Raw genomic sequence first — 25,249 nt, forward strand, 5'->3', positions numbered from 1 at the left:
CCCGCGGCCCTCTCCGCCCGCCAGCCCCGGCTCGGCTCGCGTCGCCCGCGCAGCCCGCCTCCGCCGCCGCCGCCCGCTGCGGGCAGACCCAGCGCTCCGGCCCGACCCGGCTCGGCTCCGCTCGGGTGCACGCCGCGGCCATGCAGCGCCGGGGCGCCCTGTTCGGCATGCCGGGCGGCAGCGGCAGCAGGAAGATGGCTGCAGGAGACATCGGCGAGCTGCTGGTGCCTCACATGCCCACGATCCGCGTGCCCAGGTCGGGGGACAGGGTGTACAAGAACGAGTGCGCCTTCTCGTACGACTCCCCCGTAAGTGAGGCTCGGCGGCGTTCGCGGCGCCTCGGGGGAGGGTCGCGGTGCCCGCGGCCTGTGGCGGCCGCGAGCCGCGGCACTGGGCGGCACGTGAAGCCGGGGGAGAAGATGCGCAGTGGCAGCCCGGGACCTCCTCCCCCGGCGGCGGAGTTGGCTCCGGGGCGCTGCAGTTCGGCAGAGGCTTGGGAGCGCCTCCTGCGTGCGGGGCGCTGCTTTCCCCGAGGCTGCTGCAGCTGAAGACCGGGGCGCCGCGGGGTTTGCTCCGCCAGCCTTCCCAGGCTGACAGGGCCCCAGGTCCCAGCTGCCCGGCCCCAGCCCCGCCACCGTTTGAAAGACAGATCCAATGGAAGAGCTCCCCGAGCTCAGCCGCGCGTTGCGGATGGTTTGCGTCCTCCCTGGGGGCGAGAGCGGAGGGCGGCTGGGTGGACCGCATCGATCCCCACCCCCCCGCCCCCGACACACACAGCCCTTCTTTTTCTGGGACCGTTTGCTTTGCCCGGGGACTCCCACTCCTGGGCAATTCTGATGTCCTCGCTGGGCTTTTCTTCCTCCACTTTCCATTGCTCCCCACTCCTGTTCTTCCCGTTAGACTGTCAGAAGAAACCTTCGGGTCCCTCCAGCGGGGCTGCAAATAGGGGGTCTGCTGGATTACTACGGTTTCTTTCCATCGTTCCCCTTACTGCTCTATGTGCATCGCCTGGGCTGAAATGCGTTAGTATAAATTATTAAAAGTTTAGCCCCGGGTTGTGACCTGAGACCGGAGGGGGGAAGTTACGACAGATCACCGCCTTCCACCCCGGGCGGTTGGTGGTGTTTTTCACCAGGTGGCATGTATATGTGCGACAAGGAAAAGGAGGGTGAATGTCCCTTTCCAGAGTCAGATGGGCTTCAAAGTGACTCAGCTGTCTGGCGTTTATCATGTCTTTTTGAGGACCAGGTTATTTTTATCCACCCACTTTAGATCTCATGTGTCACCCGGCAGATCTCAATGCAACCGGGAGGTGCATGGATTAGAGGGACTGAGGCAGGTTTCAAACAATAGTCTGTCACATTTTACTCACATTTATGTAGAGTATTGTTGGAGGGGGGAAAAAAAGCCCAAACGAGAGACAAATTTTCCAAATTCATTGTCTGCTAGATTGATATTGACTGATTTCAAAGCGTTTTTGTTCGTTATATACTAGAGTCCCAGAATTTGTATCCTCCCTCCGATATTTGGCTTTTCTTTTATGTTAATTCCGGATCATTTGGGGGATAAAAATTTAACTTTTTTGATTACTTACTTTCTTTCAAAAGGTCTAAGTGGAATGAGATGGTTGTATTTATATACTTAGTATATTATGATCACACTACTTAAAGTGACTGTCAGGAGTGTCACTGAATTGTATTCTCCACAGAGTATTTGAAAATGCCATTTTCAGATTTTGCATCCAGTGATGGGCAGGATCCACCCTTAGGAGAGGACTGATGGTCTTAACTAACTTAAGCAAGTCATAGATTGGGAAGTCCAGGAAACAGGAGAAAGAAAGTGGCCTAGTCTTTTAGAATAGTACAATGTGTGGAGTGGGTGAAACTACTTTTTCTATGTTTGATCAGGGCTGCTCTTCAAATTCATCACCAACTTTGTTATTGGAAATCTTTACTGTTTTATAAAATATGTGGTAGGTGTGAAATAAAGCTGATTATTTTAATTCACTTCCACAAATAGTTACTGGGAGTTAATGGTGTGCCAAACACTATTCTAGAAGCATCATGTCCAGCATAAAATGATGATTTCATTCATATCGCAGTAGTTCCTTCGGGAGACTGGGCTTATTTACAAGGCCGATGAATCAGTGTATTTCATTATCTATGAGGAGAAAGAGAAAGAAGGTTTTATAACAAGTTATATTAAAGCACAGTGTGTGATCGTGGGAGATCTTTCCCTATGGTACTTAACACTTCATCATGAATCAGATACAGGTTCTTGAGCACCTACTATGTGCCAGCTCATACACACATGGCTGTAAGAACCATGCAAGAGTAAAATCCAATGGTGCCAAACACCCCAGAGACTTTAGTTTACAGGTGCCATGGAACTGTGGTAGAGGAACGACCAAAGCCATGTGAGTGGGGAAAAAAAAAAAAAAAAAACTATTGGATACTTTTGAAAACGGCCATAGATAAAGACGGATAGAAATAAGTCCAGGGACGCCTGGGTGGCTCAGTTGGTTGGACGACTGCCTTCCGCTCAGGTCATGATCCTGGATTCCTGGGATCGAGTCCCGCATCAGGCTCCCAGCTCCATGGGGAGTCTGCTTCTCTCTCTGACCTTCTCCTCGCTCATGCTCTCTCTCACTGTCTCTGTCTCAAATAAATAAATAAAAAATAAAAAAAAAAAAAAGAAATAAGTCCAACATCTAGAAAGGTAAATCACATGTGGACAAACACATAAAATGTGAATATTTTCTTATTTACTTGTAATGTACTGGGAAGAAAAAAATTGATTTAATGAGTAGTGAGGTCATAACCAAGTGGAGAGTAGATTAGAGCCTTGAATACCTAAAACAGGAACTTGATTTAATATGGTCAGTTATGGAAGACTACTGTAAGTTATGTGACTTAAAGTGGTGTTAGAGGGAGACGGAATTGATCATTTTTTTATTACAGATCGTGTCTAAGGCCTGGTGTGACCAGCTTTGCTCTTCCTTCCCTGTGTGAGTATGAGGATTGAGTGGGACTGTGTAGTAACTCATTTCAGTGTCCCTCTCCTTCCTTCCTACCTTCTAGGGCTTAGCACAGGGCAGATTCTCAGTGACACTTTTGGGATGAGTGAGAATTTGTGCTTTTTGCCTACCAATTCATCCCAATTTCAGCCCAGGCCCACATTCCCACCTTGACCTGTAGGTTCACCTCTCCATGACATGGCTCATCTTGCAAGGTATGTAATGGGACCTTCCTGGAGAGTGAGTCTTTTGCATCTTTATCCCCTGCAGATGGCCCAACATCTGATACATATATATACCAGGAACCCAACTAATGCCTAGGAAATGTATGAATTACCTGTGGTTATAGGTTCCAAAAATGCTAAGGATACAACATATGGGAAACAGTGTGAAAGGAATCATGTGGGCTTTTCATGTGGGATGTGGTGAGTTTATTGACTGTGGGGGACAAAGTATGAGAAAGAGCCAGACTGGTGGGGTTCAGCCCCAGTTCTGTCTCCAACCTGTGTAGCTTCTCTATGTTCCAGGTTCTCCATCTGTGAAGTGGGGGTAATAATAGAACCTATCTCATAAGGTTGTTTTGTGGAATAAATAAATTAATATGTAAAGTATGCCTGGACAAATCATAATCACTCTAGGAAGAAAAGAAAGAGATAAAGAGTCAAGCCCAAGTGTTTGATTGTCAGGGGTATGTAGAAAGTTTGGTGTGGTTAAGTGGAAACATTGGTCCATACTTTTTCTCACCAGGCTTCATGGCCCACAATGTAAAATCTACTCATCCCTTGGTTGTTGAACCCCTCGCTCATCTGAACATACTCTGCCCTCCCACATCCCCTCACCTTCTAGGTTGCCAGCTCCAGGAAGGTCAGTCTCTGGGTTTCCAGTAGCAAAGATTCATCTCCTTTTCCAGAAACACCCTCCTGTCTTGATCATCTTCGGCTTGAGACTTCATTTTTTCTCTGAAATCCACATTAGAGTCTGTCATACAACACAGGAATAAGTTGTAGTCTCTCTTCCACAGCTGGCCATGATTTCATTCTCTTTTTACTTAACTAGTCATTTTAAAACATCTGCTAGATGTGAAGCCTTCTACCAAGTTTTAGGATCAGGGAGGAGCTGGGCCATTCTTGTGCTGACCATGCCCCTTTCCCACCTGGTTGGAGGTGAAGAGCTTATCTTACTCCTTCTCTTAGCTGGGGTCAACTGAAAGACTGAGACAAGGACTTACCATGGGCGCTTTATTTTGGAAAGGTATCCCAGGGAATATAAAAGGAAGAACATCCAAGGGAATAGTGACAAAGGGGAGGAAGGAAAGCCAATTCAAGAGTGAGTTACTGAGCCGGCTGCCATGGTGGACCACTGGTGCTCAGTCAGGCCAGGGACCTCTGGGGAACTGTTGGATGGGCCTTGATATCCTCCACCTGGGACATGGAGAGGAGAGTATTTATCCACTGGTCTGGTGGTCAGGGGTGCTCCAGGGATGAAATGCCCTCTTCCAGGTTTGTATTTGTGCCAGAGGGGATTCCTGAGAAGCCTTTCCACAAGCAGCAGCTGCTGAGAAGAGAGAGATCCCAGTGCAGTGAGCCACGGACATCTGGCCACACCTGCTATGACAAGCAGCTGTACACACCAAAAAGGTGGCCTGAGAGGTCCCTCACACCTCTCCTTCCCTTGCAGCATCAGCATGATTTTGTAAAAACGAGCTTGTTTCCTGTTCTCTGAAGCTCTTGAGATCCCTTGGCAATCCCAAAGGACACATTCCTTTGTAAAACTCTGGGGAGCTGGGGCCTCATGGTACTGGCTGGTTTACATAGCCACTGGGAAAGGCTTTGAGATTATTTACTTGTAGGAGCAGCTCCTGTTAGGGGCTCCCTACTGTAGCGGTGTGCATGCTACCTTCCAGAAGTGAGACTTGCATCTTTGTGCTTATTTGTAGGGGAAAAATAATTTAATTTGGGGGTCTATATGGAAAAATCTTCCTCCTAAGGGATCAACAGATTTAAGATAGTAAAACATTTCCTATTTCTTTTCCCTTTGAAGATATAAACTTAAACTCATTCTAATTAGTTTCACATATTAAAAGTTCCTTTCCAAAAGCAACTAACTGAAATGTTTTATAGCAATGAATCTCAAGATTTTTGGCCCCTATATACTCTTACATAGTTTCAAGGATGCCAGAGAGCTATTTTGTGGTTTCTGTCTATTGATATTTACCCCGTTAGAAATGAAGACTGAAAAAAATTTAAAGCAACTTCCATTCTGTTAGCTGTTAGAGTGGTGGTGTCACCCAGATGTCATACAGTCTCCTAAAAATGCCTCTGTCTGCTCAGGAGAGAGCAGGAGTGGAAAAGGCAGATAAGTTCATGTTATGAAAATAGTTTTTGCCTCGCAGATGACTCCAAGGGACTTGGGTGCACGAGGTTTCCAGGTCATACTTTGAAAACCAGGGTTCGAGAGTTCTACAGTGTGGGCGCAACCAGTTACTCTAGTGACACATCCCTCCAGCACTGTGGCCTTTCTGGGTTCACAGTTTCACATTTGTGGTGATTGAATAATTGGTTGTTAATCTTAGCTCAGCTATCGGTGTCATATGTCTCATGTACATTCTTTTTTTTTTTTTTTCAAGATTTTATTTATTTATTTGACAGACGGAGATCACAGAGAAGCAGGCAGAGAGAGAGGAGGAAGCAGGCTCCCTGCTGAGCAGAGAGCCCGCTGTGGAGTTAGATCCCAGGACTCTGGGATCATGACTTGAGCTGAAGGCAGAGGCTTTAACTCACTGAGCCACCCAGGCACCCCTCATGTACATTCTTTTTTTTTTTTTTTTTTTTAAGATTTTTATTTATTTATTTGACAGACAGAGATTACAAGTAGGCAGAGAGACAGTCAGAGAGAGGAGGAAGCAGGCTCCCTGCTGAGCAGAGAGCCTGATGCAGGGCTCCATCCCAGGACCCTGGGATCATGACCCGAGCCGAAGGCAGAGGCTTTAACCCACTGAGCCACCCAGGCGCCCCTCATGTACATTCTTTTTGAAGCAAATTAAAGTTTAGAGAATTTGAGACATTTGAAAAAAAACTGCAGTTACTTTGCTGGGAATCATTGGGCTTTTTGGAGGTGGGAGTTCCGTATTCTGTTGACTTGTGAACTTCACTGGAAGGTGATCTGGCTGGGCTGTTTGCTCGAGAACCTTAAATTTTAGCATCCTGATTTTTTCCCTTTGGCGACTAGTTAAGAGACCTTTGTCTTCTGCCTGGAAGGTGAAGGTCTATCGGCCAATACTGGGGGAGCGGGTAACACAGTGGGAGGAGAGGAGGAGGGTGGTCTTGGCATCTGGATATTGGATATGGCTGGATATGGTCTTCTGGTTCTTAATCTTTTTTTTTTTTTTGGTTCTTAATCTTATCCCTGTTTTGTTAGGCCCTCTCCTATGCTGCATGTTGTAGGGGCTGGGAACCTGGATGCTATAGTTGCCTGAATCTTTTGACAGAAGGATTCTTTTTCTTTTCTTTTTTTTTTAAGATTTTATTTATTTATTTGAGAGAGAGAGCATGAGATTGGGGAGCGTCAAGGGGAGAAGCAAACTCCCTGTTGAGAAGGGAGCCTGATGCGGGAGTCGATCCTGGGACTCCAGGATCATGACCTGAGCCGAAGGCAGTCAGTTAAACTACTGAGCCACCCAAGCATGCTTTTTTTTCTTTGAAAGATTTTTATTTATTTGTTTGAGAGAGGAGAGAGAAAGAGAGCCACAAGGGGGGAGGAGCAGAGGGAAAGGGAAAAGCAGACTTCCACTGAGCAGGGAGCTCCATGCGGTACTCAATCCCAGGACTCTGGGATCATGACCTGAGCTGAGGGTAGATGCTTAACCTACTGAGCCACTGAGGCCTCCCAAACAGAAGGATTCGGATTTCTATTCTGCCAGTGAGAATTTCAGAAAGAGAAGCCACATTGTTACTGTAGCAGTAGCCGGTGGCAGATACGGGATTTTCCTGTCAGCTTCAGAGTATCCTTCTGGGACTCAAGGCCACCTCAGCCATGGGGGAACCGGGATCATCTATGCAGTATCTTACGATGCTTGTATGCGTAGATTTCCTGAACATGAGTGGTGATTTCTCTGCACTCGGCTTTCACAGCTCTAACCATGAGTATGTACCCTCTAATTCCCTGTATTAAATCCCTTCTTGCCTGAAAAACCTATAATGGTTGGCATTTTTGATTCACATCTGGACTGATACACATGCATTACACACACACCTCTAAGTCTCCATGTATTTAGAATGGAACCTCTGTCCCTAACTGAGCTCATTGTCCCACATACCTGAGTCCCATGTTTTTACCTGCTCTAGGTAATAAATCTCCAGTGGTTTGCTCATGTGGGAGAGTCCACTGTAAGTGCAGGAAGGATTTGGACTCTGGTTGCTACCTAGATGGGTTTTCAAACCTTCCTTCTTGAAAGCGAATTCTCTTTTCACTGCCCTGCATTGCTCTTCAGCCCTTGGTCTCATCCCAGCTTGCGGAGTTACCTAGGGCTACTAATTCTGGAGTCTCTTGGAAGTTCTGGGGCAGACATCAGATCAGATCTTGGTTTTTTCTGCTGCAGGCCTAGCTAGGGTTCCTTTTTGTCATCTTAGTCTTTTACTGCTTCTCCATCTGCAGTCTGGTTTCCAGATTTTGTGGCTCAGGTTGATGTTTTTTAAAAACATAATGTCTTTACTGTTCTTTTCTTTGTGTTTCAGAAAGGAGTGAAATTGACGTATTTGTGTAACCTGCCCCACATACACTGGAATCCCGCTTTTCCAAATGAATAATCAAGAAGTCACTTCCTGTTTCTTTTTGGCTGACATTAATTATCTTTCAAGTTGTATCATTTTTAGAGTCTAGGAATGTAAGAGACAATGCTTGTCCTGTCAGGGAGCATTTCGGGAAAGATTGTGTCCTCAGTTGTATTGAGCCCGGACATCTGCACAGCTCTGAATTCTGTTTTCACTCCCCTGCATTGTTCTTGCTGTGGATTGGAGCACAGTTAAAGGTGCTGCCCTTCATTTAGGGCTACAGGCTGGGAGATGTACAAAATTATCAACTCTGACTCCCTATCCCTCTCTTACTTTAAAAAAAAATTGTATGAATTGCTCATAACATAAATTTAATCATCTTAACCATGTTTAAGCGTACTGTTTGGTAGCATTAAAGGACATTCATGTTGTTGCATGACCATCACCTCCATAGGTCTCTGGAGGTCTTCATCTTGCAAAACCGATCTTCTGTCTCCCTTAACCAGTATCTCCCCAGCCCACCAGCCTCCCAGCCCCTGGCAACCACCATTCTGTTGTCTGTCGCTATGAATTTGCTCTAGGTACCTTATGTAAGCAAGCCCATATAGTAGCTACCTTTTTGTGATGGGCTTATTTCACTTACCATGTTTTCAAGTTTTGTCCATGTTGTAGTATGTGTCAGAATTTCCTTCCCTTTTAAAGCTGAGTAACATTCCATAATATGTGTAGACCACCTCTCGTTTATCCATTCATCTGCTTATGGACACTTGGCTTGACTCCGTTTTTGCCTATTGTGAATAACGCTGCTGTGTAGATGCGTGTATCTCCCTCTCTTTTCTTTTCTTCTTCTTCTTCTTTTTTTTTTTTTAAGATTTTTTTTTGTATTTATTTATTTGACAGACAGAGATCACAAGTAGGCAGAGAGGCAGGCAGAGAGAGGGGGGGAAGCAGGCTCCCCAGTGAGCAGAGAGCCCGATGTGGGGCTCAGTCCCAGGACCCTGGGATCATGACCAGAGCTGAAGGCAGAGGCTTTAACCCACTGAACCACCCAGGCACCCCTCTTTTCTTTTTAAAAATATTTTATTTATTTATTTGACAGAGAGAGCACAAGTAGGCAGAGTGGCAGGCAGAGGGGGGGGGGAGAAGCAGGTTCCCCACCGAATGGAGAGCCCAATATGGGACTCAATCCCAGGGCCCTAGAACCATGACCTGAGCCAAAGGCATATGCTTAACCAACTGAGCCACACAGGTGCCCCATCTTTTATTTAATTATTTACATTTTGGTCAAATGATCCTTTTTTGAAATATTTTCCTTTGTAGTTAATTAGCTGGACATTCCACAGCATTCCACTGTTGATGTCATCGATAATGTCATGAGGGTGGCAACCATCAACTTGGCAGCCAACAGATTGGGCAATCCCCATGATCTCTTTAATGGTTCCAGAGAGTTCTCTGGCTACAGATTGGTGCTGCATCTGTTGGCCAATACTGACAATCTCATCAAAAGTGATACTTCCACTGTGCTCAGTGTTTTTCTGTTTCTTGCTGTCTCTTGGTGGTTCCTTGAGGGCTTTGATAATCAGGACACAGGCAGAAGGTACCCCTTCAGTCTGGGCTTGTCTGTTCTGAATGGGCCGTTTCACTGTAATCTTTAGATCTTCCAATCACTGGTTACCTTGGTGATGTCATCACCAACGTTTTTTGGAGATACACCCAGCAGGCCGATCTATGGGGCTAGGGCAGACGTGGCTCTGCCTTCACCACCGGTGAGTTTGAACTTAGGCGGCATGGTGGAGGCTGCTGGTGTCGGATGCGCCCGGATTCAGGACCACCTAAGAGAGTCACACATTTGCCGCCTCCGAGCCGAAAGCCAAAAGCTTTCCCTCTCTTTTATATCACATCCGACTAGAAACCAGGTTCCAGGGTAGCCTCCTCTCTCCTTACCCACAGCCCAGGCTCAAGCTGACATCATTTCTTGCTTGGCCTATTGCACAAGAATTTTCTTAACTGACCACCTTGCCCTCCTTCAGTCTGTCACACTGCGTCCTTAGTTTTTCTTTTTCTTTCTTTCTTTCTTTCTTTTTTTTTTTTTTAAAGATTTTATTTATTTATTTGACAGAGAGACAGATCACAAGTAGGCAGAGAGGTAGACAGAGAGAGAGAGGGAAGCAGGTTCCCTGCTGAGCAGAGAGCCCGATGCAGGGCTCCATCCCAGGATGATGCACTCCATCTGCCCGGCTACAAACCCTGAAATCCCCTTTAGCATTTCCCACTCCTTCATCCGCTGCATATTTAGTCATTAAGTTGCTGTGTATCTTTTTTTTTTTTTTTTAAAGATTTAATTTATTTATTTGACAGAGATTACAAGTAGACAGGCAGGCAGAGAGAGAGAGGAAGGGAAGCAGGATCCCTGCTGAGCAGAGAGCCCGATGCGGGGCTCGATCCCAGGACCCTGGGATCCCAGGACCCTGCCCTGAGCTGAAGGCAAAGGCTTTAACCCACTGAGCCACCCAGGCGCCCCGCTGTGTATCTTTCATCAAAATGTCTACTGAGTTTAGTCCCACCACTATGCTGTCTCTATCCCCACTGTCGTCACCCTCGTGAAAGCACCTCCCTCAATATTTCAAGAGCCCTAGCCTTATTCCTATTCAAGTTCTCCCACCTCCCAACCTTAGTCCTCATTCTCCTTCCAGGACAGCCACAGCAAATAACCACTGTCCTCAAACTGTTCCCTGGCTCCTGACTCGCCAGCCCATAGGTCTAACCTTACCAAGGCTGACCTTTATAACCCGCAGAGGATCCAGCCTCACTTTTCAGTTGCCTGAGTAATCTCTCTTCCTCACGTACGTGCCAACCTTGGTGCCACCTCCGGGTCTCTGTCCCTTCCTACCCCAAGATGCCACTTTTCGGATCCCATCCAGGTATCCAGACCACTAACTTTTCTAGATTTTATTGATTATTCCTATATCTGAAATCTCCATTCATACATGTAAGTGCAACACTGTTTAGAATATAATACTCTGTAAGTGCTTCAGGGTCTAACGCCATGACATCTCAGGGCTCAAGTCCCATCTGTGCCATGCACCAGTCTTTGAACAAGTCCCTGAGCCAACCTCCCTGACTCTCAGTTTCCTCTTTTGTAAAACAAGGTGACAATTACTACTGCTTACTATTACTGAGATAATATATATAAAAGTACCCAGTACCGTGTTTGACTCCTAGTACACACTCAAAATTGGTGCTCATACTCCATACTATGCTAGAAACATCCACGTCATACTCTTCTTTACTGTGGTCCTCTGTTTCCCTCCTAAATACTCAAACCCTCCCAGGGCAGTGCTGGGTACCTGGTAGGCTCTAAGTAAGTGTGAATACTTCCTAATTAACACAAAACAAATCATTTTATTTTTAATCTCCTCAGAGGAAGCACACATACTGTTGTGCACCTCAAGCACCACCTCTAGTCTGGAGGCATGTTCAGATTCATTACATTCTTGTCATTATTGCATTGACCTGCTGTTCCAGCCCTAAAAATAGGTGCTCTTGTTCCCATCTTCCCTGTGCTTGGGGACAAGAGGAGTCCTGGGCTGACTGCCCATAATACTGAACATGAGCGGCAGCCCAGAGGCCCAGGCTACCTCCACAGAGACCAGCCCTCTTGTCATCTCCCCAAGGGGCACCTTGTGTGATCATGCCCACCAAGATCTCTCCGGCGCCCAGAGTCACAACACAAAAAACACCGAGCAAGGACCCAAGACACCTCTCCCTAGCTTGTCAAGGGTCAAGTTTATGATTTTTTAGATTATAACATGACAAAATAAAAATATGGCATTGGTTATTTTTAATAACATTTTTTATTCCAAAATAAATGTTCATGATTTTGAAAAAACAGGGATGCCGGGTGGCTCAGTCAGTTAAAAGTCCAACTCCTGATCTCAGCTCAGGTCTCAATCTCACAGGGAGTTCAAGTCCCCTGTTGGGCTGCATGCTGGGCATGGAGCCTACTTTAAAAAATATAAAAATAAAAAAGATAGAAAAACAGAAAAGAGGCAGCCTTACTAGCACAAGTGCACAAGACCCCAACTGTTCCATGTCCTCAGCAATCAGTATCCCAACCATGACAGAGTTGTACAAAGTGCTTTGTGAGGACAGGAAAATTAGTGTCTAACTCAGCTTCGGGATGGGGGAGTGGTGACAGCTTTACAGAGAACATCTGAGCTGGTTTTTAAGGATCAGCCAGGTTTTCCCTGGAGAAGTAGGGGGTTGGGAGAAGGCATCCCAGGCCAAGGGAAAAGCATATGCCAATGCATGGAGGCTGAAAGCATGGAGCATATAGAACACAACGTCCCTTGGGCCAAAGGGAATGCAAGCAGAGGTTAGGAGCTAAGTGACAACACTGGCAAGGAAAGTTGGATCAACTTGGTAAACTGATTTGAGGTGCTATGTTAGGAAAGCCTGAATGGTGCTTTGAAAATATATAGGCAGCAAAATGACATGATAAACCATGTTTTAGGAAAACTAAGGATGGGGCGCCTGGGAGGCTCAGTGGGTTAAAGCCTCTGCCTTCGGCTCAGGTCATGATTCCATGGTCCTGGGATCAAGCCCCCGCATCGTGCTGTCTGCTCAGCAGGGATCCTGCTTCCCTTCCTCTCTCTCTCTGCCTGCCTGTCTACTTGTAATCTCTGTCTGTCAAATAAATAAATAAAATCTTAAAAAAAAAAAAGATACACAGTAACTTAATGACCAAATATGCAGCGGATGAAGGAGTGGGAGATGCTAAAGGGGATTTCAGGGTTTGTAGCCGGGCAGATGGAGTGCATCAAGGGCATCAGTGAGGGTCGAACTATCAAATTAGGTGGGCAAGTGCTGTGTAGAGAAACCCAGAGAGGAGTTGGGGCAGTATTTCCTCCAGGAATTAGAAATTTGAACAGATGATCATGTTGCACAAGTAGTTACAGATGGAATGCATGCAGACTTGACTGTTGTTTGAAATGAAATCACTCTAGAGTAAATCTGCCCCATATTGAGTACCTGGGCGATTGGCCCAGAGGCTGATGGCTCTTGTGAGATGCAATTATGAAGACTTTCTTCTAATCCAACCACGTGTCACTTTCTTGGCCCTGGTTAATTCTTTAGGTATTGTTCAAAGTGGTGACCTGGACACAGATGTCTCTGTCCCCAGCAGATCTTAGAAATAGGCTTGGGGGACTATTAGTGGGATCCGTGGATTGACTGGCCAGGAGGAGAGAGGAGTGGGAGGGGACAAGGGTGAAAGTAATTCACATATTGTGTCCTTTAAGTCCAGCTGCTGATTTGCTCCTTTGGACGTGCGCCTTTGGGCATGTTCTCTCATTGAGTCTCAGTCAGAAGCTTTGGAAGGAGCCCCAGCCGATATATGTACTCTGTCTCTAGGCCTGCACCAGGAGAGCAGGCTCACTGACAGATCCAGCCTATGATTGGCATCGGTTGTTGAGGCTGGGTGGGATCTGGGGACATGACCATGTCCGCCTGGGGCAGCCACCTCCCAGGGACTCCAGCTGTCCTTTGGAGTTTGTGAAGTGGAGCTGGTCGGTCCTGCTGGAGCCTCTCTCCTCCCGTTCAGGAGATCCTGACAGAGCCCCTGCCACAAGCTTCTTGTGTGGCGTGCTCTCCCTTGCCTTCCTCTTCTGCTTTCCTGGAATGAAACAACCTTAGTAGAAAGGAAGAAACTGCTCTGTTCCCCAAACCTCCATGGTGGCCCATAGCTGCCCACCTGGCTCCTGCCATCAAAGCAACATGTGCTTCTCAGGTACACCAGGCAGGGTGTGGAGGGCCAGACTGGCCTGGGTTCCGGCCCCTCACCCTACCCGGTTGCTACTTAGTAGGGGTAAGACTTCAACAGGTATCGCAATTTCACTGAATTTCTCTGAGCCTTGGCTTTTCCCTCTGTAGTAACCTACCCGGCAGGTTGTTATAATCATGGCTTCCCATTAAAACTACTTAATGCCAGCCATCTCTTTAATGGGATTTAGTTGGCAGGGGGTGGGGTGGGGTGGGGGAGGGAATCCTTTTTTTTTTTTTTAAAGATTTTATTTATTTGTTTATTTGATGAGAGAGAGAGAGTGAGAGAACATAAGCAGGGGGAATGGGAAAGGGATGCGGGGCTCTATCCCAGGACCCCGGAATCATGACCTGAGCTGAAGGCAGATGCCTAACAACCAAGCCACCCAGGAGCCCCAAGTGGGGGGATCCTTCTGAGAAGAATGTGAAATGGGATTTGTAGTGTCTTGGGGTTGCCCAGGAGAGACTGCCTGTCCTGGGCAATTCTGTATGAGGCTCTGCCCTGCAGTAGAACTTCGGGCAGCAGTTTTTGCTGGTCTCCTTGGGGGAGGGGGGCTCTGTTCAGGGCTGTTATTCATATTCAAACCCAGCTTGTGGTGATGGGCGTTTTTCAGGTTAGCTTGGAAACCTAACCCTCATGTTTAATATAGTTTGTCAGGGAAATGCATCCTGAAGAAAACGATCTTTTTTTTTTTTTTTTAATAAATGAGAAGAAATGACTGTAAAATGTTTTTACCTTTGACAAGGTGGTTTCTCATTCTATTTATATGTAAACTGGGAACTGCTTATGTGGATTGCAGCTTCAGTCTGGCCCTGCCGAAGGTGCTCACCTCAGTGTCCTCACTCCGATGGGATTTATTTTGCATTTTTGCCCTGTGAACCTTATGGTAGCCGCTCTTCATGCCTTTTGCCAAAATCCTTCCCCAGCTGTTTGGGTGACAGCATCCTCACTGCTTCAAATACCCAGAACAAGGATGTGGTTTTATCCTTAGGAAAAAGGTTCCTAAATGACGGGTTGGTGGAACAGTAAATTTATAGTGTGTCAAAACGTAGCTGTTTGGAGTCTGCCCTTAGCTGTCTGGGTTGGCTGTGCAGCTCTAAGTCGTATGTGGGAGTCCTCCGCAGAGAGGAAACTGGCAAACTTGGAGCAAACTGGAAGAATCATTACTGCATCAACACATCTATTTTTTCTTAACACTTTATGGCCACAAGCATGATTTATTGATGTCTAGCAGAGGGGCCTACATTCACTCTTCTGGGATAATATGCCTTTTGTTTTTTCTACTTAGTTTATATAGATAATTTTGTTTCAGTGGATTTGCTGTTGGAGGCAAGGTTTCTGGATTTTGCAAATATTGTATTCTGGAAGTTTTGTTCTACTGGTGAGCTGTTTGAGTGTTTCCTTGCTGTCCAGCCCATTTTTTGATAGTGCTTTTTGCTCATCCCATTTCCCCTTTCTGTGGACTGCATGATTGCCCCCCTTGATCTGGAACCTTGTTTTACTTTCTTACTGCCCCCTGACTTCCCATGTGCCTGTGCTTCATTTTTGCTTTAAAAAACCCTTGTCACTTTGTTTGGCTCTAGAAACCAGACTGTACTGGGGATCTGTCCTCTGGTCATTGGAATATTTATAGGTTCCATTCAGATGTGGAAGTACCTGGGAGGCAGAATTAATAGGCAGGTGGTTGCTTAATGAAAGCAAGAGTTGAGCAGAGAGAGGTGGGTAATCTTAGCAGTCTAACGAGGAGTTGCCCTTGATTCTGTCCTTTTCCACACACCCCTGTGCCTAATCCATCTTTTTTTTTTTTAAGTTTTTATTTATTTATTTGACAGAGAAAGAAAGAGAGCACAAGTAGGCAGAATGGCAGGCAGAGGGAGAGGGAGACACAGGCTCCCTGCTGAGCAGGAAGCCCGAGGTGGGGCTCCATCCAAGGATCCCGGGATCGTGACCTGAACCAAAGGCAGACACTTAAATCGACTGAGCCACCAGGCTCCCCTTAATCAACCTTTTAGCTCAGGGGTTCTATCTTAAAATTGTAACCTGCATCTGTCAAAGTTTCCCCTTCCCTGACTTCTTGCCACCTCTCCCAGGCTGAGCCACCATCTTGCCTTGTTTAGACAAGGGTTGTCTTAAAGAACTTTCTGTGGTGATGGAATTGTTCTGCATCTGTAGTGTAGTCACCCATAGCCACATGTGATTATTGAGCACTTGCCATGGGTACATTGTATTTGAGAAGCCGAATTTCTAATTTAACTAATTTAAATTAATTTAGAGCTAAATGTTTTCGTGCAGCCAGTGGTTGCATGGGTCTAGACTGCATAATAGCTTCGTGACCATATATTCTCTTGGCTCCCACCCTACAGTTCCCTCCAGTAGCCAGAGTGATCTTGTAGTAAGATGTAAAGGTCATCACAGCACCAACCGTGCTTGTCTTTCTCTCCCTCTGCTGAATCAACTCCTCCTGCCCCCCACACCACCAACTTCTCTAAATCCCCAGAGAAGACATCATTCTCCTTCCTAGCTTTTCATAGCCTCATTCTTCTTCATAGCTTTTCCCACTTCACACAGATGATCTCTCAATCTCCTTTTGTGAACACGGATGTCATCTACCTGGGCTGGGGTACAGTGACCTGACTTTGTATCATTTCTCTCTTGTCATCACTTTCTCATCTGTTTCCCTGAGATTACACTCTTCATCTCCTCTTTTTACTTGTGTGTTCCCAAATTTCCTGAGCTACACATTTGAGATAATTATTTCAGGTAATCTTAATTACTGTAAGTAACAAGAATATACAGCCTCTTAGAGCTATGAGGTTGGCTGTGAAAGCCTAAAGAAAGTTTGGGTTAAGAAAAGGGAACATTTGGACAACTCTCTAGTTCAATTTCGCATACATATAATTAGTTCTACACACATTCAGTAAGAAACATTCAATTATTTTTTACTATTAAAAAATGAATCAATTTTCCTGAAGAAAAATCAGAAAATGTGAAAGACAACATGAAGAAAACCATCTCGCGTGATGTCTGCATGCAGAGATGATGTCCCACGCCGTGCAGGCTCGGTATGTTGTGTATTTTGTAATGTCACACCTGCTGTTTTGCTACCTGCTTTTTTCACTCAGAAATACCTTGCAGAGCTTTCCCTATCAGTAACTATGCAACTATGCATTACAAATCAATCTTCAATGGCTGAAGGGTGTTACAGTTCACGGATGTGTAAATTACTAAAGAAATCTGTTCTTGAGCATTCAGGTGATTTACTTTCACACTTACAAGTAGTTAATTCAGTTCATTTCTTTTTCTTCCTTTTTTTTTTTTTTTAAGATTTTTATTTATTTATTTGACAGAGAGAAATCACAAGTAGATGGAGAGGCAGGCAGAGAGAGAGAGAGGGAAGCAGGCTCCCTGCTGAGCAGAGAGCCCGATGCGGGCCTCGATCCCAGAACCCTGAGATCATGACCTGAGCCGAAGGCAGAGGCTTAACCCACTGAGCCACCCAGGCGCCCTTCCTTTTTTTTTTTTTAATCAGTGTTCTAGAAAATACTGTGTTCTTGTCCTTTTCATCTCCCTTTTGCATGAGTGTGTGAGTCACCGCCTTCCTGGGTGTTAGTATGTAATTTGTCCTGGACATGGATTTGTTGTGACTCCATCTACCTACATCATGTTTCTCTTTGTGGCAATGACCGCTTGTTTTCCACACTGTTCTGTGGTTATAAAAACAAGTGTTACGCAGCGACTCTGTTTCCTGAGTGCACTGCTCACACGGGCTCGCTCTCCCTTCCTGTCTTCCAGCGGAGGCCGGTCTCCAAGAACACACCATCGTAAACAAAGTTCTCTGAACACCTACTGATTGACAATGTGGTGTATTTTTATTTAAAATGACTGTTCACTTGCTATTCTGAAAACATGTAACCTTGACCTTTATCTTCGCCTTAGTTTTAATGTTCTTTTAAAAGGCAGCGGTGTAAAAAAAGTTGTCTTTGTTCTTGATGTTACTTCTGAATAGTATGTAGGCCATTCAATGTAAAGTAATAAATGAAAGGCTGTGTGTATATCATATTTATATCAAAATGCTTTGAAGACTGGGTTTAAGCAACACATGAGCTTCCAACGTTGCTTTTCTCTCATGGTTTGATTGTGGGGTGGGAGAAATTGTCATAGGGGATCATTATAGAGTTTTAGGGAAGCCCTGCATAGTATTTCTTGGCTTTTTGTGATTTCAGGTTTCTTAATCAAGTCTTACATGTTGGTCAAGTTTCTGTTTAGTGCATCATGAAAATGATCACTAGAATCTTATTTAGCTAAGAGCATGCGGAGACGCGCACACTGGCTGTCCTTGCCTGGATGACCCCTGCAAGTAGAAGCCAGATAGGGTCTAAGGTGAGACGGGATGTGGACATGGCAGCCACTGTCCTGAAGACCCAGTGAAGCTGACTTGGTCACAGAAAGTAGGGGAGCTGGGGTCACGGGGTTCAAGTGTCTAAGCTGCTGAGAGCCTGGCTTTAGCTGAACAAACCTGAAAAACTAGTGTTCCTGCAGATGCCAGAGGCTGTTTTCCTAGGCATGGCCATCAGTTTTCTTTTGGTGATCCTCATTTTTTAGTTTTGGCCAAGACTTGAAATGGAGCCGTGGTCTAAAGGGTCTTAATACAGATCAGAAGGGCACTGGACATCAGTTCCAGAGAGGGTCTAAACTCTGTGACTGAATGACAAAGGGCCACACAAGCTTTACCACTCAGTCCATAAATGTTTCTTCAGTTCTGCTCTGTACCAGGTACTGTTGTTGGAATTAAATAATGAACATGACGTGATTTCCCTGCCCTCCAGGATCGAATGTGTGATTCAGGATCTGAACCCGGTGGCCTCAAACCAACAAAGCCTGGGTTTCTCACAGCCATAGATTTCAATGACTGAGATGTTAACCGTCACGAAATACAAAAGTAGATTTGGGGTTCAGAACCAGCAGCACAGGGTGATGAGCCAGGGGACACGGGACTTGGTCATGGGCACAGGCAGGTGGACAAGTGGACAGGCGTGGGATCTGGGAGCTTGTACAGTCTTGGAGGCTTTGGTGTATGTAGCTGGTTTTGGTGTCAGCTGCTCTGAAGGTTTGGGGCCTGACCCAACATCTCTGAAGGTCCTCGGAGCGACGCTTTCTTGACCATGAGGCATTCTTAGAACTGTCCTGTCCTGAGCAGTTCTAAGAATGGGGAGTCGACATGGCAACCAAGTAGCTCTAGACCAGTGCTACTCAGGTGTGGTCAGCTGACTGGTTCCAAGAGATAAGTACAAATATTGAGAGTAAGCATTTAGAAATTTCTATGGCAGCTTGACATTGTAGCCACATCCAAGTGTGTGGGCAGCAGATTAGTTTGTTTGAACAACATATAAACCCATTTGGGTTTTGTGGGACTTACACGTGGGAGTAAGTTCACATCTGACTGGAGCCGGGACTAGTCATGTGCAGTGGAGTCACGTGCCTTTCCTTAATGAGTAGAACCAAAATGAAACACAACACAAAATAATCTGGTCTTTCATGATAGTAGTTTGACAAACACTTCTTTGGACACAGCACAAAGGTAAAGGGAGATAAGGCTGTGAGCCCCACGGTGAAGAACTTAAATATAAAACCACTGATGACATTCCAGCTTCATTTCAGGTCTTGGTCAGTGCACAGACTTCCCTTCCTCTGTTCCCTTTCCTCCTTGTCATCAGCATGTGTTTTTTCCATGAGCTTTATTTTTCTGTGCATGTTATATACAGTTCTATACTACATCCTATATACACGACATTCAATTCGTAATATTTACTCAGCCATGAAAAAGAAGAATGAAATCTTGCCATTTGCAATGATGTGGCTGGAACTGGAGGGTATTATACTATGCGAAGTAAGTCAATCAGAGAAAGACAATTATGTGATCTTACTCATACATGAAATTTAAGAAGCAAAACAGAGGATCATAGGGAAAGGGAGGGAAAAAATTTAAATAAGATGAAAACAGAGAGGTAGACACACCATAAGAGTCTCTTAACCATAGGAAACAAAATGAGGGTTGGCGAGCAGAGGTGGTTAGTGGGGGAGGGATGATCAGGTGATGGACATTAAGGAGGGCACATGATGTAATGAGCATGGGCTGTTATATGCAACTGATGAATCACTAAATTCTACGCCTGAAACTGATACTACACTGTATGTGAACTAACTTGAATTTAAGAAAATCTTGAAAAAAAGAAAAACAAGAAAAATAACATTATAATATTTTGTTGTGCCACAAGTTCTTAGCTCCTCTGTTTGGGAGTTTTTTTCCTCTTGTAAATAGTGCATCTGTGAATATTTTCGTGCACATTAGATTTTTTCCCTCTTTCTTCTGGGTTCCTACAGTCTTGTACTCAAAGGAGAACTACTGTGTTAAAGGGTCGTAGTTGTATTGATCTCTAGAAAGATGAAGCCAATTTATATTGTGAGAGTATATATACAGGTTTTCTCTGTGGCTTCAGGCCTTGTAATTTCAATACTTTTTGCTAGTTTAGTAATCTTACACTTGCCTTGAGATTGTTTTAATATGCTTATTACTTCAGGAGGTAGTGAGAATGTGATGATTTGATTGTAATATTTTCTCACAATTAAAACTAAACAAACTTAAAAACTTACCAAGTTGAATCTGAATGCTGACATCTTGTAATTTTATCAATTTTTACATAATTTGGATATGAACTTTTCTTCATTGTACTTTACATATTTCCTCATTGTGTTATGATTGGTTTTCTATTTGTTTCATTTTTTTCTCCCCCCTGTGGTGTAAAACTTGTTCATTAGTGTTTACATTTTTATACTCAACCATATCATCTCTGTATCCTATATTTTCTTGGCCAGAAATGATTTTCCCCTTCATAAGTGGGATAGATATGCCCTTCTCTTCTTTTTTAGTTTTTTAAATGCGTATCTCTTGGAGCTCTCTGGACTTTATTCCAGTGTTTGGCATAAGATGTGGATTGAGGTTAATTTTATTGTATACTGATGGCTAACTCTCCCATTAACTTTGTATCAGTGATTTCCCCCCATTTTTCTGCTTCTTGTGGTTTGACATATATTAAGCAGTTAACGTAGAATGAATATATTTTTGGAATCTTTATGGATATGAAAAAAAAAATCTAGTGGGTTGGGCCGCTGCCTTTTCATGATCTCAGAGTCCTGGGAAAAAAACTACTCTGCAAATAAATAAATAAAATATCTTGCAATAATTTCATTTGTAACCTGTTTTAATTTAATAAAGTGCTCTACTATTATCACTGGAGAAAAGCATTATTTTGTATTTATGCTCTTATTCTTTGAGTTGTGTTTCACTGTCAGTTGGTAGTTTTCTAACCTGCATGATTTCTTTCTTTAAATTTCTTTATTTTTTTAGAGAGGAAGAGAGAAAGTGTGGTGAGGGTGGGGGAGGGGCAGAGAGAAAAGGAGAGAGAGAATCTCAAGCCAGACTCTGAACTGAACTCCCCGAGCTTGACATGGGGCTTGATTTCAGGACCTGAGATCATGACCTGAGCTGTATCAAGAGTTGGATGCTCAAACTACTGAGCCACTCAGGCGCCCCCTAATTTTATTTTTTTCTAAAAATGTAGTGCATCCTACCTTAAGACAAAGATACTGGGCATTAAGAGAGAGGCTCACCCTAGTCTTTACACTCTAGTGCAGTTCCTGTTCTTCTTGTATGTACTTTGCTAGCATCATTACAAAACCCAAGATGTGATCTAGTTTCCGCAATTTTAGCCCAGTACTTCTACAAATAAAGTTCTGTCCGATTTCGTGGCTGCACTTTTGGACACGGAAAGGCAAGTGCTTTACGGTATTTCCCGGGACACTAATCTTAGTGGGGGTGTGGCTGGTTAAATAGAGCAGGAGATAGTGGGTTTGAAAACCCAAAGTTGGCTCAGCTCTGATCCAAGGCTAGCAACCAAAGGAATTGGGAGAGAGAGACTTGTCAGCATGGTCTTGTCATCACTTGTGGAAGAAGCTGTTCAAAGCACATGGCATGGAATACTGCCTTTGGACACGAAAGAGTCTTATAGGACCAATACGTAGACATTAAGAGTTGGGAAGAGGGAAGAAAGCATGGATCATTAGACAGAAGCGTTTGTTCTTTATAGGGTAGCTTTCGAAGGGATCTGTGTTTCAGTGTGTCCTGAAGTTTTAGCACCGCTGACACATCCTATGGTAGCACCTCCATCTCAGAGTTGCTGGTGGACATGGTGTGTGGGATGGAGGAGACCCCAGGATGTTTGTCATAGAATCCTTCCCTGTGTGGGGCTAACGCATTTTCCTCTCAGGTTATAGACGTTTTGACAATATCAGGTGACTCCAGAAATTGCGAATGAATGTTTAGGGTTATATTAAATTTTTTATCAATTGCCCTAATAAGTCAAAAACTCTTGGCAATGAAATTAGCAAAGACTCTATGACTGTTTTAGAGATTACTTTATAAACTCTTGCATTTATAGCTATTCTGTATTTTTCTCCAGAAAAATGCTGTACTTGAACATTTTTCATCTTCCACTGGCTAATTCCTTGGTTCACCTAGTAGTTGCTTAATATATTTTTTTCTGATAGATTAGTGATTTTTTGCCTCCAGCCAGTGTGGCTGTCAGACTCACTGTTTTCTTCCTTCTGCTTATTTCCCCCAATTATACAATAATTGAGATAATAGGAGATACATGTGGCACACAAACTGTAGCTCATAATAAATAATTGCTCTTGTTTATGTAATGCTTTACAGCATGGAATGTATGTCCCCCTTTGAACTTAATGAAACCTGTCAGATGGGAATTATTGCTGCAGACATGCTTATGAAGGAAAATACTGAGGCTCAGAGACTGAATGACAACCTTTAGGTCATATTAGTCATTTGGACCCTGGTTCCAAATCTCATATTTTCCCCGGTATATCTTTTGGTTTGAATTCTTTTTGACTAAATTACATTTTTGACTGAATTACATTTTGTTGGAAGAGAATGGAAATGTTATTTTTCAAAATCACAATATGTGGTGCTCAATTTAATGGGCTTAATGAATAACTGACCATTATAATGATGACAAGTTTTTTAAGGGTTATGACTATACAAAAAGCATGTCTGTTGAAAACTTCTGAAAGGATTTAATCTATTGATCAAGTGAATATAATATGTTGCCTCTAGTTGAGAAACTTTCTAGTTTTATTCAAATGATCTCATCAAAGAGAAAAAGTTATCCAGAAGCACAAGCTAAATAACTTTGTCTTTTCTGAATGCTATTTTATAGTCAAGTTTTAAAAATTTCACTTGCGAGATGTTTGTTGCCAGAGTATAAAATTGAAATTGATTTTTGCCTATAAACTTATATTCCAAGACCCTGGCTAAATTCATTGATTAGATTTACTAGTTAGTAGTTTGTAGATTTTTAAGGATTTTCCATATAGACTATAAGGTTATCAACAAATTGAGACTATTTTACCTTTTTCTTTGTTATCTCTATACTTTTTTCATTTTCTTCCCTCATGCAATTTATTTGTTCCAATAATAGGCACGTATCTGAACTAATGCTGCTATAATATCTTCATTATGATAAAACTCATTTATATCTGGCTTATTAACCATAGATACAGTGTTGGAGAATTTTATTAGAAATTAAAAAAAGATGCAATCTTGAATTATTGGAACTTAAAAATTATTTTTCATATATTTGTAGGAACATCAGTGTCTGTTTTGATATTGAATTTGTGTTCTACTGAATATAATGTAAGGAATTTTGATAGGTATTTGTTGGTAATTCTGATAGATTTTTAAAAAATTGTTTTAAAAAATTATTTGGTTAAGTGAGACTGACAAGTGCTTAATAAAAATCTACTTTCATCGAGGAAAGGATGGCTGATTTTATAGTATTTATTTATTTGTTTAAATGAAGGGGGGGAAAGGGAGGGGCAGAGGGGAGAACCTCATGTAGACTCTGCGCTGAGCCCAGAGTCCAATGTGGGGCTCTCTCTCACGACCCAGAGATTATGACCAGTTGAAACCAAGAGTCACATGCTCAACCAACTGAGCCAGCCAGGTGTCCCAAGGATGGTTAATTTTATAGGCAAAATTTACACAGAAGCATATTAAATGAAGTGAGAAAAAGAGGAGAGGTGAAATTGGGATAGAAACTCAAGCATCTAAAATGTGAACAATATGGGGCACCTGGGTGGCTCAGCGGGTTAAAGCCTCTGCCTTTGGCTCAGGTCATGATCCCAGAGTTCTGGGATCGAGCCCCGCATCTGGCTCTCTGCTCAGCAGAGAGCCTGCTTCCTGCTCTCTCTCTCTGCCTCTCTGCCTGCTTGTGATTTCTGTCAAATAAATAAATAAAATCTTTTTAAAAAAAATGTGAACAATATCCTTGACTGTTCATTGTGCCAGGATGTCTGTAATTAAATAATATTTGAAATGTGGCCTAGAAGGATAAAAAGAGAAACGGCTTTAGTTTAACTGACACTTTCAAGCCTTGTGAACTTGGGCAAGTAACTTATTTACCCTTAGTTTTTTAAACTGTAAAATGGAAATGATAATATTGTCAGACTCTGAAATAATGTATGAGAAGTACCAGACACACAATAGCATGCAAAAATACGTAGCTAGGATTATGATAGGACTCCATCCTTTATAATTTACTCATTAAGTTATTATTGGCTTATTAAATCGTCCTAGTTTATGAATGGTACCATCAAATATCATGTGTCACCGACGGAAGGGAAGAATATCTTTGAATCGAATTGTCCTGCTAAAAGAGTATAGAACTTTCTGTTCCTGGAGACTTGCCTTGATCAGTGAAGAAGAATGATGGCTCTGCTGGTAGTTGGATCAGTTGCCAAGCTGCTTCTTCCCTTATTGTCCTTTACACCAGTTTGGAGAGTCAGACAAGCATGTTTATTTCCCGGGGCCTCTGAGGCTCTCCTGAGGGGGAGACTGTGCGCAACTGTCCGGGAGCACCTGGAACTCAGGGTTGGGACAGGAACTCCTGCTGTGGGTGGAGGGTCATCGCAGAGGACTGCGACGGCCAGGTGGCCTTTTGCTGGGTCTTGTCTTCACCGTTCGCCCTTCTTCCCTTTACCTATCTCGTATCTAAACGACTTGACAAGGTATCTTTGGTTAATTTTGTCGCCTGTCTCTTTCTCCTAGAACTCTGAAGGTGGACTCTATGTATGCATGAATACATTTTTGGCCTTTGGAAGGGAACATGTCGAAAGACATTTTCGAAAAACTGGACAGAGTGTATACATGCACCTGAAAAGACACGTGCGAGAGGTGAGACACACGCTGGGAGAACTGGCCTTGGTATCTTCCCCGGAACGTCGTCGTGCGGTTCATTATCACCTGGAGGGTTTTCTCTGCCCACGTGATTTCTGATGCCCTTTGGTGATGGGAAACAGGAGCATGACCCTTGGCAGAAATTCATAGATTTTCCCCCAAACTCTACCTTACCCAGTTTAATTTTCTCTTCCTCTGAATTTCTCATTAGTGTTAACCAGACATGAGTCAAGTGAAGGAAAAAAAAAATTAAGTAAAAAATACAGACAAGTACACAAAATAATTTCAGAAATCTCCAAATCAGAAATAAAAAAAATTTTGCATATTTTGGCTTC

At 43.8% G+C, this 25,249-nt stretch overlaps 1 protein-coding gene and 1 non-coding gene across 2 annotated transcripts in view; one reads left to right on the top strand and one right to left on the bottom strand.

The window, feature by feature from the left end:
• Positions 1 to 25,249, top strand: part of USP13 (ubiquitin specific peptidase 13) — a 112,766-nt gene continuing 87,517 nt past the window's right edge. Inside the window, exons 1-2 of the mRNA XM_004756638.2 lie at positions 1 to 308; positions 24,786 to 24,911. Of these exons, the coding sequence (XP_004756695.1) occupies positions 141 to 308; positions 24,786 to 24,911 (294 nt within the window). The 5' untranslated portion in view covers positions 1 to 140. The remainder of the gene's footprint in view (positions 309 to 24,785; positions 24,912 to 25,249) is intronic.
• LOC123394653 lies at positions 21,220 to 21,395 on the bottom strand. Its single transcript, XR_006609404.1, has one exon. It is a non-coding gene; the product is annotated as a small nucleolar RNA SNORA81 (small nucleolar RNA).

This window comes from Mustela putorius, unplaced genomic scaffold (genome assembly GCF_011764305.1).
Source record: "Mustela putorius furo isolate JIRA1106 unplaced genomic scaffold, ASM1176430v1.1 tig00003834_pilon_pilon_pilon, whole genome shotgun sequence".
NCBI lineage: Eukaryota > Metazoa > Chordata > Mammalia > Carnivora > Mustelidae > Mustela > Mustela putorius.